This window comes from Pteropus vampyrus, unplaced genomic scaffold (assembly GCF_000151845.1).
Source record: "Pteropus vampyrus isolate Shadow unplaced genomic scaffold, Pvam_2.0 Scaffold5, whole genome shotgun sequence".
Lineage (NCBI taxonomy): Eukaryota > Metazoa > Chordata > Mammalia > Chiroptera > Pteropodidae > Pteropus > Pteropus vampyrus.
The window spans coordinates 9,657,644-9,672,637 of NW_011888786.1; the positions used below are offsets into that span (position 1 = coordinate 9,657,644).

General features: G+C 40.1%; 1 protein-coding gene across 1 annotated transcript in view; it reads left to right on the forward strand.

Moving 5' to 3' along the window:
• The window catches only part of STIM2 (stromal interaction molecule 2), a 119,402-nt gene extending 117,472 nt beyond the window's left edge, over positions 1-1,930 (forward strand). The window contains exon 13 of the mRNA XM_011365948.2: positions 263-1,930. Coding sequence (XP_011364250.1) covers positions 263-740 — 478 coding nt within the window. The 3' untranslated portion in view covers positions 741-1,930. The remainder of the gene's footprint in view (positions 1-262) is intronic.
• Positions 1,931-14,994: the final 13,064 nt, after the last annotated feature.

A 14,994-nucleotide genomic window follows, 5' to 3' on the forward strand; every position in this document is an offset into this window, starting at 1 on the left:
TTGAAGAAGGTATAACTTAATGTTTCTTTGATTAGAAGATTTCATTATTAGTTTATGTTAAAAATTAAACACTAAATTTGATGTTATATTTTTTAAAGTTGTAATTTTCTAATTTTGTTGAAGTGGGTATAAATTTTAGCATTTCCCCTTTTTACATATTGATAACTGAAATGATGAAAGTTGTTTTAATTAGAATTAGAGTATCTACTTGTACTCTTAAAGTATTGATTTAAAATTTTACCTTTGCCTCTGCCTCATCCAGGGAAGTGCCAGACACAGCTTCAGAATGTGACTCCTTAAATTCTTCCATTGGAAGGAAACAGTCTCCTCCTTCAAGCCTTGAGATATACCAAACATTGTCTCCTCGAAAGATATCAAGAGATGAGCTCTCTCTAGAAGATTCCTCCAGAGGAGATTCGCCCGTCACTGCAGATCTCTCTCGGGGCTCTCCTGATTGTGGAGGTCTGACGGAAACTAAGAGCATGATCTTCAGTCCTGCAAGCAAAGTGTACAATGGCATCTTGGAGAAGTCCTGTAGCATGAACCAGCTTTCTAGCGGGATCCCGGTGCCTAAGCCTCGCCACACGTCCTGTTCCTCAGCTGGCAGCAACAGTAAACGGGTTCAGGAAGCCCCACATGTTGCCAGGATAAGCAGCATCCCACACGACCTTTGTCATAATGGAGAGAAAAGCAAAAAGCCATCGAAAATCAAAAGCCTTTTTAAGAAGAAATCTAAATGAACTGGCTGACTTGATGGAGTTCCATCCAAGTGGCATCTCTAAACTTTTACCCGCCCTCCCATCTTCCAGTCTCTTTTTTTTTGTTTGTTTAATTTTAGGAATGTAACTCCATTGGGGCTTTCCAGACTGGATGCCATAGTGAAATGTCCTAAGGGCAACTGTCTGCTGTCTGCTTATTTAAATGACTACATAATCAATTGGTCAAGCCAGTTATTACTGAAAAATCATTAAGAGATGAGACAGTTTACAGTCCTTTCTGCCTATTTATTTCTGCTTTGTTATTAGTGATGTATATACAACGTTTTGTTGAAAGCCACTATGGACTTACAAGCTTTAATGGACTAGTAAGCCAGCATGGGCTTGCAAAAATTTCTTGTTTACCAGAGCATCTTCTTATCTTTCCACAGAGCTATTTACATCCTGGACTAAATAAAAGAAGTAAAACTAATTGCACTACTGTTTTCCAGACTGGAAAAAAAATTCTGCAAGTGAAACTGTATAAAGTTTATAAAATGACTGAATTAGGGGACTGTTTTCACTTTTAGATCAAATGGGTTTTTAAGTAGAACCTAGGGTTTCTAATTGACCTGATTTCTGGAAATGAAAACCCACGCTTTTATTAGGGGAAGCTTCTTTAAATGCATTTAATATTATAAAGTTCCAAGTCCTGCTGTAAAGATCATGTCGTTTTGTTTTTTCCCAGGGCTTTCACTGTGATTTACTGCACCGCAGGCTGTATGATAAATATCAGTAATTAGAAGAGAGAAAGTTCTTGATTCCTTACGCAAGTGGAAGTTAAAACTTGATCAGAGGACTTAAAACATTCACAAGCTTAAACTAAGGTGTGGGGATGTCGGGATTCAGACACTTGTTTACAGACTTTAACTGCAAAGGATTTATGGTTTGTGAAAAAATTTGTACTGTGGAAAAGATAATAAATTGGAGATATTATTGTGTGGGGCTGTGCTGAGTTTTGTTGAAACACTCCACTAAAAAACACTACATGTTTTCTGGAGAGCTATGTAAGCTGTCTTGTTGCTTAATTGCAATATAAGATATAGTGATGTTTTGGAAGTACATTGTCAACAAATTTCTTTCTATTTTATATTGTTTGTCATATTTTTATGTAGTTCGAAATGTTTAAATGTTCTAATATCAAGATTAACAAATATAAATTTATGGTGCATTTAGATTGTGTTGTATTAATTTGTAGTTTTGGGGTTAATTAAACTGATAGGTTGTTATAAGGGCAGTTTTTACTGTGAAGATGGTTACATAGAGCAACAAAGTACTCTAATATCTGGGAAGTTTTACATAAACAACTTCTTTTAAAAATTCAGTCATAAATAATCTGGATAATGCAGTGTGGATGGATGTTTGGGTGAACAACCGATGCATATTAGCTGGAATGGTTTTTTAGCATCATGCCCAAAGTACATAACATCCAACCCAGTCCTGTTTGGATGAAAATGCAGATTGGTAAACAGGAAATTTATTTGAGATTTTCTCCAAAGAAACAATGTATTAACAGTATGAACAGTTTCCTGAATTCTCTTGTAAATTATGATTGTTTATTCTTTTTTAATACTCTTGTTAAAAACTGAAGGTCTTGAATGATATTTATATGCACAGATATTTATGTTTTGAATAGTGCTATAAGGGCAAAAATTGATTGACTGAAATGAACATAGAATTTTAGACCAGCAGTCCCCAACCTTTGTGGTCCCCAACCTTTGTGGTATGAGGAACCGGTACTCCTATGAGAATCCTTTATGGTCTGAGGTGGAGCTGAGGCGGTGATGCTAGCGCTGGGGAGCGGCTGCAAATACAGACAAAGCATCACAGGCTCGTCCCCGTTCACCTCCTGCTGTGTGGCCTGGTTCCTAGCAGGCCATGGACCAGTGCCGGTCCCCAGCCTGGGGGTTGGGGACCCATATTTTAGACTAATTATAAGGTAAGAAAATCTGAAAGGTCAATCGCTGAGGAACATAAGCTCTTAAAGCTGTTTACAAAGGGGAAAAGTTGTGTGTCAAGAATTGAAAAGCGTCTGGAAAGTTTCTTCAAAGTGAAGGGACTACCTTATCTTTTTCCTCCTTACGACCAGACAGAAGTTCTTCCCTTTGAAAACTGCAGAAGGGATGAGAACTTTATAGGTTGCTGGATAGAAAAGGTAAAAGCCCCTGGAGCATGGATGAAGCTGGGAGGAGGAATGGCTGTAGGAGCTCCAGCAAGCCTGCTGTTTGTCTAAGGTTAGAAGGAAATTCTGGATCGGAACCACCCAATGCTGGAACTTGTGGTGGGGTGTGGGTGAGGCTGGCCTGAGTACAGTGTGTGCCGTCTTAAGTCAGGGGATGCATTGTTTGTGCTAAGTTTCACACACTCATTTATAAACATTCAACCAAGGGATACTTACGGCTTTATGTTTCTTATAATATTTACTTTGCATTAGTACAATGCTTTGTATTTGTAAATTCAACAGAAAATAATTGAGTTTTGGAAAACCATGTAATTTTTGTATTACATCATTTACATGTGAAGAATTGGGTGTTAATATAACTTTTTTAAATTATCCATTTGTTATCCTATTTTACCCTTATAAAACCATGGTGTTTTCCTGATTTTTAAAGCAATACCTTCCTTACTATAAAAAACAATTCATGATAGAAAAGTATAAAGAAGAAAAACAACAAGCAGGTCAAATTCTACTGCTTATATACTTGCTTTTAGTATTTTGGTATGTTTCCTGCTAGATCATTTTTCTTTATATTGATACTGTAATTTATATCAGGCTTTTTCATTTAATATAAGCATTCATTTCTCTTAATATCATCAAGAACTCCTCATGAACATTTTAATGACTATATTATGTCATTGTATGGATTAGCCATAATCTCTTTAATCATCCTTTTATTAGTAGACTGTGTCTGAATTTTCTGATATGTGAACTAATAGCATTTAACGTTTATTGAACGCTCTATGTGCCAGACACTGTTCTAAACTCATTAATAGATATTACCTTCTATGGTAGGTACTTTTTTCCTTTGCTTTTTAAAATCGTTTTACTGATGAGGAAACAGCCCAGAAAATTAATAATTTACTGAAGGCCACATAGTAAGTGGTAGAACCATGTGGTTAATTTCCAAGTTATGTCACATAAATTCTAGTCAACATTTTGATTCCTTATGATACATATTTTTAGAAATGTATAGAAAAGCGTATAGATTTTTAGTTTATAAGTAAATATATATCTATGTACATACAGAGTCTCACACATATACCTTGAGTATAATTTTATACTCACCCAGTAAATTGAGTGTATGAGTGCCCCTTTACTAATACCATCATTTTTGAACTACCAATTGGTTAAAACTTTGCTGATATAATAGGTAAATACATCTGCTATAGTTGGAAAGTTTTTCATGTTTCATAGTTTCCATTTTAGTGAATTGTCTGTTACTTTTGCCCATTGAGTTATTGGGGTCCTCGTGTTTTTCTAAGTCTTACACAGTCTTTCAAATGTAGCTATTCTTGTATTCGTTATTTACCAACTAAAACTCATTTTTTAAAAATCATATATATATATTTTATTTAAAAATATCAGTGAAGGAAAACCTAGATTTACATTTTAGTCTTATTTATCTCTTATTTTTATGTCTTGAATGTGTAGATTTTCCTCAAATAATTACAGATAAGAGTCAGTACAGAATCTACTTAATTCATTTAACAAATGTTTAATAATCTATCATGTATCACATCATGATAAGCTCTGGAAGTGTAGAGACTAATGTGACAGGTACCTGCCCTAAACGAACTAATAAGATATAGAGAGCAAACAAACATCCTTGTAATAAGGACAGTGATAGAAATGTAAACCAGATAAATGTTGGGGAGATGGGAGCTAATGGGGAGAGGGGTTGTGTAGCTCAAAAGTATTTATTAAATTAAGGATAATTTAAAGGTGCTAATTTGCTGAAGATGTGGAGAGATTTGCTATGGCTGAAACAGAGTAGGCCCAGGAGCAAGTTAGTTTTGGGCTCCTACTAACTAGTAGTCTTGTTGTGGCAAATGAACTTGCAGTTCCTAGTTCCAGCCAAACACTTTGTAATAGCTGTGTGGGTGCTTGTTCTAAGTTGCTTACTGGAGAGAAACAGCATTTGAGCAATCTCAAATAAGCCCTCATAATACTGATCAAAGACTGTCCTTTCCCGCATCCCTAGCCCTAAAACAGAATAGTCTCTGTTGAAAGATACTCTCCTTCAGATTTGTCCAGGCCAGCCTGTTCCTATCTTGAATCAGTTGTTGTCAATGGGCTTCAGGCCAAGTTTCAGGAGTTTATCTTGTCCTGTGATTGGGATTTCTCGAAGTTACCTACATGTCTCCAAAGTGGCCTTTAAAGGGGCCTCTCTATGGCACTGTTTGCTGTAGGCCCAGAAGGGACACTGTAGAGGGGACCTCGGTCCAGACCTTGGCTTCTTACCAATGTGAAGGGATTGAGACAGAATGCCCAGGGTCCTTTTGTAAGTTACAGAGTTTCGACTGCCAGATTCTCCGTTATCTTGATGTTTCAGTTTTTACTGTATGTGTTGCAATGTCTTTATAAGCCTCGAAAAGTGAGAGAGCAAGCGAGCAATGAGCTCAAGGTAAGGCAAGTGGTTCACTTCTACCTTGTGAGAGAAACTCTTCAAGTGTGTCCCAGGGAGTCACAGTGGCTCAGCCATTCCAAGTCTGCAGTCCTTGAAGCGATGGCAGTGCTTCTGCTTCCACTCCCCACAGTGTTCTGGCAAGCTCTAGTTCCCTGTGAAAGCAGGACTTTTACAATATGGCAGCCATCCCAGTGCTGCATTTCCATTAAGAATATTTTGTGTTTATGTCTTAATTCCCACCTGTTTAGTAGAAGCATCTTAGTCCTAAAATATCCACGTGTGAGTATGCCAACTCTTAAAATACTATAGACCTGCAGTTCTGGGAGTGATGGTACTTTTAGGGATTTTAGGGAGATCAAAGGGTACCACCACTTAGGAAGTGGAAAAGATTTCTAAAATAAGAATGTGGCTTTTATGTTCTGTTTTTGAAATAACCAGCTATTCAAGTTTTATCCTCGAAAAAGCTTTCTATTAACACTCGAGATGTGCATCTGTAGCTAAAAAGTATAGTGACAAGAAATTAAAAGAAAGGGAGTTTGAGGGGGAATAAAATGAAGTCTGGATGCAACAGTGAACTACTTCCTGTGCCAGAGGTTGCCTTTGACCTTCAAAGTGAAGGTAAGAAAACAAACCTGGAAATATGACTAGGCATGGGACCTTGGGAAAGGAGGGGACGTAGGGAGGGAAAAGGTGCATTTGTTGTCAAATGTGTCACTAAATCTTGTCCATTTAATCCCTGAGTCTCTGGGCTAATGCCTCTCCCTGTTGCCCGGGGCCTTTCCGTCTTCATTTTTCATTTTATCAACTTCAACAAGCTAATTGAACCCAGGCTCACCCTCTTTCACTCTCTTGTTGGTGAGCTTTCTTAGCCACATGCTGCTTTCCTCTGATTAAAATATTTTTATGCCTTTCCATTGCCTGTAGGATAAGATATAAACCTAACAGCGACTAGCAAAAAGACCACGATGTGGCCTGGTGGCTTGCCATTATGGATGGAACCAGTTGCACAGTACTTAACGCAGCTCCCGAAAGAGCTTGGGCTGCTCCGCTCCCCCACCCCCACACCCCACCCCCTGCCTGCCCTGGCTGAGGCTTTTCCCTGGAATGTCCTCTCCGTCCTGGGCCACTAACTCTACACCTTTAACTCAGCTCAGGTATCTCTAGGAAGCCTTCTGTACACGCCCCAAACAGTGCATACCACTTCTGTGAAAGTCCAGAACTTTGTGTTTCTGACGCATTTGTCACATCATATTACAACGACCTTTAAGCTGCAGATGGTTAAGTTTAATGATCAGGAAACAGTTCAAGACTGTGACCCAATGCAAGTGAGCGTTGTATGCTGTCTTTCCATCGTCTTATATGGAGGCTCCAGGGAAGGAAGGGACCACAATGGCACGGAGTAACTAATATGCTGCCTTCGAGAAACCTTCGGAAGAGCTGGACTCTGAGTGACGAGTGTGTTCGGAATAGGCCTAACGGGGGAACCGGATTATTTCCTCTCAGGCTCCATCGAGGTGTTTGCTCTGTACAGTGACGTAGCCTCTCCAGGCCCGGTGCTCTCCTTCCTCTCCTGAGCCCAGCATTTAATGGTTATACTACATATCTGGCAATTAATGTGGTTTTTGTATTAATAGATCTTATTCTTTCAGTAATTGTATAGTGGGAACCTGTGATGTGCTGAATGCAGGACTTAACGACAATAAGATAAACGTAGTCCTTACTATAACCTGCCTTGTTAAACCTCTAAACAATTATTTAGATTACTACACTTGTTATTAGTGCTAAGAAGAAAAGGTTCACGGGACTATGCGATTATTTAATGGAGGCCTAACCTCACTTGAAGGTGAGGTGGGGCCTGGCTGAGGAAGTGACATTTGCACTTAACCCCGTGGCGTCAGTAGGAAGCAGGAGGAGAGCGGGCTTCCACTGGCCCGGGCGGTGGTGGTAACGTGCGCAAAGGCTGCGGGAGGAAGAGACGGCAAGTTCAGGAGACTGAACGGAGGTGGAGGCGGAGGCGAGTGCGTGGCCGGAGCAGGGAGCGAGCGGAAGGGGCAGGACTGCAGCGCCTCGCAGGCCGGAGCTAAGACCTTGGACTTGATCCTGAGATCAACGGGAAATCATCGAAAGCGTTAAGCATGGGAAAAAGGATTCTCTTATTATATATGTTGCTTCCAGATGGCTTGAGAGATAAACACGTTGGTTTATATATTTACAGATTCCCTTTTACCGTCAGCACTAAGTTATTCAGTAAATATTTAGCAACTTGGTTTCCAAACGGAAGACAAGTATAAAGGAGAGAATGAGTAGGGTCTTTCAGGAGACTAGTAAGGACCCCCGAGAGACGTGGGGAGCAGAGGAAAGTAAAGTTAGAGGGGTGCTTACCACCTTGACTTAGAGGCTTTGTATCAGTCACCTACGGCTGCCGTAAGCAAACATCACAGACTGGGGGGACTTCAACAAAAGAAACCTATTTACCGCCCAGTTTTGGAGGCTGGAAGTTGAGATCAAGGGCTCAGGCTGATCTGGCGCTGGTGACAGCCCTCTTTCTGGCTTGCAGACAGCTGCCTTCTTGCCGTGTCCTCATATGGAGTGCTTGCGTGTACGAGTGTGTGTGCGTTGGGGGGGTTGGTAGAGCGAGGGAGCGAGCAGGCACGAGCGTGTTCCAGTCCTATCGGATTAGGAAGACCTTACGGTCTCATTTAACCGTCATTGCCGCCTTGGAGTCCCTGTCTCCAAATCCAGTCACACTGGGGGTTACAGCGTCAACATGAACTTGTGGGGACGCAATTCAACTTATAACAAGTTTCACACTGCGAGACCACTGGAGAGGCGGTTCTCAACCAGGGCGTAAGTCAGCAGCACGAGGGGAGCCTTCTCAAAGTCGACCCTTAAGCGACCTGACTTGGGAGTTTCTGTTTTGTTTAATTTTAGGCTAGGGACTCAGGATATACATTTTTCAAAAATCTTCCTGATTATGATTCTGATTGTATCGGTGAACACACGATATCTCTGCATTTTATTCCTAGCCTGTAAACCAAGGGACTCCCCTCCCTTCCCCTCTCCTCCCCTCCTGTCCATTTGGGAAATATTTCATTCCTCCTTCCTACTTTCTCTGAGACTTTATTATTTTTTTTAACGATGAGAGAAATTTGGGAAAACCCAACATTTTCTAGGCCTGCACAGGAAAAGCAGCTGGCCTTTTACTCTCTTGTCCTCTGTAGCACTTGTCCTGCGGTGACTGATGGGTTGTTTGTTAAACAAACCATAATCTTCCATAGAGTTGGCTGGATGGGTGCCAAGTACACCTAACTTTCCCACAAGTGAATTGCAAAGGCCTAGACCTTCGGTTTTAACAGGATTACATTTAGCTGCAAGTCACAGCTCACACAACTAAGCAGTGGCTCAAAAAATTAGGGGTTTCTTTTTCCTCATGTGACTGGACGCCCAAAGGGAGGCATTCCAGGGGTTGTCCAGTGGCTCCGTGAAGCCATCAGCAACTAGGCTTCTCCACTTACCCTTCCTGAGTTGCCAGATGGCCCAAGATAACTGCTACCTCTGGTGTCCCATTCGCATGGCAGGCGGAAAGAGGGCCTAAAGCAAAATGGCGTGTGCCAGTTAACGCGATAGCCTGACAAAGAGCTTTTCAAGAAGTCTCACCCAGCAACCTGCTTTTATAGCTCATCAGCCAGAACCATGCACAGAGCCATCCTCAGCTAGAGAAGCTCGGAGATAGAATAGTTTAGTACTTTATCTACCTACCTACCTACCTACCCACCCACCCACCTATCTATCCATCTAATCTACCTATCTCTCTATTTTTGGTATGCTGCTGCCCTTAATTCTACCGATAAGAAGAGGGGGTGGATTTCGAGTAAAGACAAACATCTGCCAGAGGACAAGCTGAATTCTCATGTCTAGCTTTACCCGAGAACTCTGTTCTCTCGGGTAGGCGTGTGTGTGTGTGTGTGTGTGTGTTTAGGGAGTGTCATTGGACATTTGCTTGACCTCAAGATAAAATTTAAACTTTTTGACTTTCTACCATGTGCCAAGAACCATTCTAGATGCTAGAATATAACAGTTAAAAAAAAATAAAAGGCCCCATCCTCGTGGGGTTTACATTCTAGTGGGGAATACAGCAAACAAATGAGTCGTGTGACGTGTTCGATGAAGGCACGGCTGCGGTGGCGGGTGGCAGCCTTCGGCTGAGTGCTCAGGGAAGACCAGCATTAAGAAGATGACACAGGAGGAACGACCCGGAGGAAGTGATGGAAGGAGACGAGCAGACACCTGGAGAGGAGCAGACACTGAGGCCGGGCATCAGCAACAACGGGTGCAAAACCCCGGCTGCTTCTCCGTATTTCCCAGGTATGTTTGTTGTATGGATTCTCAATATTTTTTATCTTAATTTCATCATGCGGACATCGGTACGTAAGAATTGCTACCTATAGAAAGAAAACTCTAGAAGGACCTGCCCCTTTGGAAAAAACAAGGTGCCTGAATGTATATCTTTTTTATTTTTTAATTTTATTACATTTATTGGGGTGACATTGGTTGATAAAATTATATAGGTTTCAAGTGTACAGTTCTGTAATACATCCTCTGTACATTGCATTGTGTGTTCACCACCCGAAGTCAGATCTCCTTCTGTCGCCGTGTATTTGACCCACTTTATCCTTTTCTCCCTCCTTTCCCACCCGCCTTCCCCTCTGGTAACCCCCATACTGCTGTCTGTGTCTATGAGTTTTTATTTATTGTTTTTGTTTGTCTTGTTTGTAGCTTTCGTTTTTATATCTTGAAAAATCGTGAAGCACCTTTTGCCACTTCTCTCCCTCTCCAGTTCTGTGTGTGTGTGTGTTTGTTTCCATTTTCTTCAAGGAACTATATGCTGTAGTAATTATGAAAATGTACTTCGGAGTCTTGATAGCTCTGAGCACAAGCCCTGACATTTCCTGCCTGTGATAGAGGGCAAATATCCTTACCCTCTTCGAGCCTATGTACTCATCTCAGTCGGGATGCTGATGCCTCCATTATTGTCATATTAAATGAAATGGTATGTATGAAGCACCTATCACAGTGCTGGATACCTATGCAGTATCTCCTCGTTACTGTGTTTTTAGTATCTGTCTTTCCATGGCTTTTTGGTTTTGTTTTGTTTGTTTTATATTGTGATACGGGCTCAGATCTTCATTATCTTAAAAGAAAAAGCAAAATCCTTAATTCTCTCTAGCTTTCATATCTTACCGAAGCATCTATATATATATTTAAGTGAGTCTCTGTCAAAGATTTATTAAACTCATTAACGAAGGACTCAGCAGAGTGGTGAAGCCGGTTCAAAGAAAATTTAAAAGACGAAGTATGTAAAGTCATTGAAAGGATCCTGGAATAAGCTTGCTAAATTATGTATCAAATAAACCATAACTTGTGGGTTATACTATTTTCATTTGCATCTCTCCAGGGACAAATTTCATTTTCATTTTTATGGAACAAGAATAACTTACATGTCTATCTGTTTTCTGTGCTTTAACTTCTACCCTTACAGAATTGAAAAATATCCTAAATAGTAAGTAGCAAGTGAAATAAAGGTGCAGACACCTAGAGAATCAGAATAACTGCTAGACGGCACTCAACACAGCACTGAAACACCAGGCAGAAACCCTTTGCTTTTTTTTCCAGGTTTAAGACACTTTTCTTAATAGCCAGCCATCCTCTTTGATCATAAAAATTCCTGAAGATTATTCCTAATCACAAAAGCTAGTCTTATTTTATTTTGTTCCGATTTATCAGCACTGGTGCAGAAGTGTCCATTAAATATACCAATTTCCTGGAAATATGGCGAGCCAACCTAGTGCCACATGGTATCAAGCAACCACAAAGGCCAAAAGATTAACCTCTGTTTGGAGAACGTACGTGAAATCTAGTATTGTCTTTTCAGTAAGCCGGAGAAGTTTTTGTTGCTCTAATTTTCACTCCTGTTTTCAGACTAGAAAACCAAACCCAAGAAAATCATTTCTACCAGTTTTGCCCAGAGTACCTATAAACGTGAATGAATTTCTCTCCCACTGTGAGGTTCCCTGAATCTGCTAAAATACCTGGCCTACTAGGAAACGATTCTCTTCTCCACCTCATATTTTTGGACCCAAAAGCCATAGGACAGGTGCCAGAATGGGCTTCCACATATGAAGGAAGCACAGCTCCTGTTCCCCAACAGAACGTGTCTCATACCTGATTAAATGAGAGTTGTTTTCATATGATTCTTTAAGTATAGCTTTGGTTATACAACTGATTTTTTTCTAACTATATCCTGTTTAAAAAGAAAAACAGCTTATTGACCCCTTGAAAAACTACCTTTCTTTTAAAAGCAGAGACAGTAAAAAGCATTCGTTTCTAAATTTTGAGGTGTCAGTGAGAACAAAACGCTTATTTAAATAACGTTTCATTTCAGTTTGCAAAAAGCATAGTCGAAAAACGGGGATCAGCAAACTTTGTCTATAAAGGACCAGATAGTCAATGTTTTAGCTTTGTGGGCCATGGGTCTCTACTGTGAGATCTGTGGCCCAACCTGCATTGTAGTGTGAAAGAAGTCATAGACACACCGTGTACACACTGGTCATGTTATGGACTAGATTTGACATGTGGTGAGCTGGGTTTGGCCCATGTATCATAGTTTGCTCACTATGTATCATAGTTTGCTAGTTTAAAATAAGGTTTATAAATTGATCAAGAAGAAGATGCCCATAAGAAAATAGAACATTAAAAATAATGCCAATATAGAATAAGTAGATAAATAATATCCCAATACAAATAGCCACAACTGTATTCACCTTATCGGTTCATCGAATCCCATATAATTAACACATTTGTTGCACTGGATGTTGATCGTGTCTGCAGTCTGCGTTTTACAAAGTGGCTGCTTCTGAACTCAAAAAGAGTCCTGGAAACCCTGACTCAGTCCCCTGCTGTAATCTGCAGTTGTCTATGTGGTGTCAGCTTAAAGTCTGTACCCATGAGTCTATTACTTAAATTGTCACTACGTAAGGATACCTTGTCCTTTTCACGGAGGTTCTGAGGAGGCCTGTTTTTGCTAAACACCTACTTTTTAGCCTGTTGCATATAGCAAAGTCCTTTAGGAAAAGCCAGAAGTTGATGATGAGAGCGAATGGTGGTGGTACTTTTTAAAAATACAGTCATCAACAATATTAGAATGGAGGAGAGCAAAATCATCTGTAAGGATGATGTAATGAATAAGTATTTTATAAGATTTGGATCAGTGCTGTTCCTGAGGGTAAGACCATTTTACAGACACTGAGGACATTGACAGCTCTTTGGGACCTTCCTAAAAAGTTCAACCTCAGAGGGAAAATTACCCCAGGGAAGGCTGAGCTCCTCTGTTCACTCGACATCTTTCCATTTAGCTCTCGGGTAGCTCTCACCTTTAGTTTTACCCTTGCCTCCATCTTTTGTCCTTTTCATTCATCATTTCTGGTTTTTTTTTTTTAATCTCTCTTGATTTAATTCCAAGTGTCATACACTAACAAGCTGTATTTTTTAGAAATTTTGCTCATCTTCATCCTCTGCTCCTTGTGCATCTCTACTCATAGGTCTCAGAATTATTGAAAACTCAACCCTTTTAAGATGGAACTTATTGGAACATCCATTCTGGCCCTGATAAAGCAACTGATCTGCCATAAGCAAATATAAAGCATGTTAATATGTATGAGGAAATTAGTTTCAGTCATTGAAAAATGAGTAATGCTAGACTATGTTTTTTGATAGAAGGGAAACACATAGAGTGAACCACAGTCACCCAGTTTTCTGCCTGGGGCACATTTTGGACTTCAGTGTGGTGTGATGGAGCATACGGGTTTCTTATGGGTCCTTAGCTGAGAGCTGGTCTGTATATAAAGAGAAGCCAGAGCGAGGCTTCATGGGGCTTAGGAGAGAATGGCTGCTGATGGGCTAGCAGTTGTACAGCGCCGTGAGACACTGAAGTTTGGCCAATCCAGAATGAACTGTCTTTAATGAACACTGTAGGCATTCAGTTGAGACCTCACAAGGCCACATGCTAGGAGTAAGTACCATGCCTTAGGCAGGAGTTGGGAAGCAATGGCCAGAGTTGGCTTGTGACCTGTTTTCGTATGTCCTATGAGCTAAGAATGATTTGCACATTATTTAAAGGGTGTGAAAAAGCAGCATTGGCAGCAGGAGGAGACAGAGGAAGAGGCAGAGGGAGAGATAGAGGAGGAAAGGAAGACAGAGGCCGCATACCGCTCACAAAGGCTGAGATATTTACTCCCTGGTTTTTTACAGACAATATTTGCAAACTCTTGCAACAGAGTAAAGGCAATGTCCTTTAATGAAGACTAAATGAGAAATGGAATCACCCTAACGAGAATAAAACCAAGCCAGAGTAAGAAAAATTGTCAATAATTAGCTTCTTTGCAGAACAAAACTAACCATCTTTAAAGAAAACAACATAATCCCGACTCATTATATCACCATAATATCCAGCACACACTAGAAAGTTGCTAGACATGTGAGGATTAGGATCGTGTTACCTGTGATCAAGGGAACAAACACCAGTCAATAAAAACGGATTTTGATATGACTCAGATGTGGTACTTAGCAGGCTAGGATGTTAAAACTGGCATTATAAATATGTTCAGCGACTAAAAGGGAAAAATGGGCAGAATAATTTAAGAAATGCAAGGTCTCAATGGGGAAATGGGCACTAAAAAAGAACCAGATGGAAACTTTAAAACTGAAAGGTATGATATTGGAAATGGAAAATTCACTGGACAAATTCAACAGCAGAAGGGAGACACAAGGACAAACAAGAAAGATTGGAAAAATAGAAAACAAATACGAGATAGTAGAATCAGCCCAATCACATTAATTACTTAAAGTGAACTGACTAAACTTTTTGTTTAAGGGGTAGAGACTGTCTGATTGGATAAAAATGTAAGACTCAACACATGCTATCTTGTAAACGATGCAATTTAAATATACATGTATTTCGAATGTAAAAAAAATTTATATATATAGTGAAATAGTAAGTGTAAGAAAGCTGCTGTGTCTATTTCAATTTCACACAAAATAAACTACAAAGCAAAGACATATAAATAAGGACATTTCATAATGAAGGCACAGGAATCCTAACTCTGTGTATGCACATGGTAATAGAGCTTTAAAGCACATGGAACAAAAAACTCACGGAATTGAAGCAAGAACTACACGAATCCACAGTTATAACTGGAGATTTTAACACCATGTTTTTATAAACTGATGAAGCAGGAAGACAAAGAAAAAGGCGAGAGGAGGCACATCCCCTTCACTTCACTGTCCACTTATGCCCCTGTGATGCTTCTTCCTGGTCTTTCCCATACATATATTCGAAATGTCCTTTACCCCTCTGTTTATCAAAAGTATGTGGAATCAGCTAAACAAATTATGAAACATATGCCATGGTTCTCTTTGTGACAGCATAAATCTGCGATTATTTAATCAAGAGGGAAAACAGAATGTTCAGCACCTTGGTGCAGTCGGTCAGCTGAAGAGTGCGAATGAATTACCATGTCCCAGCTTGCCTGGTGTTTTGCTCGCTACCTGCAAAA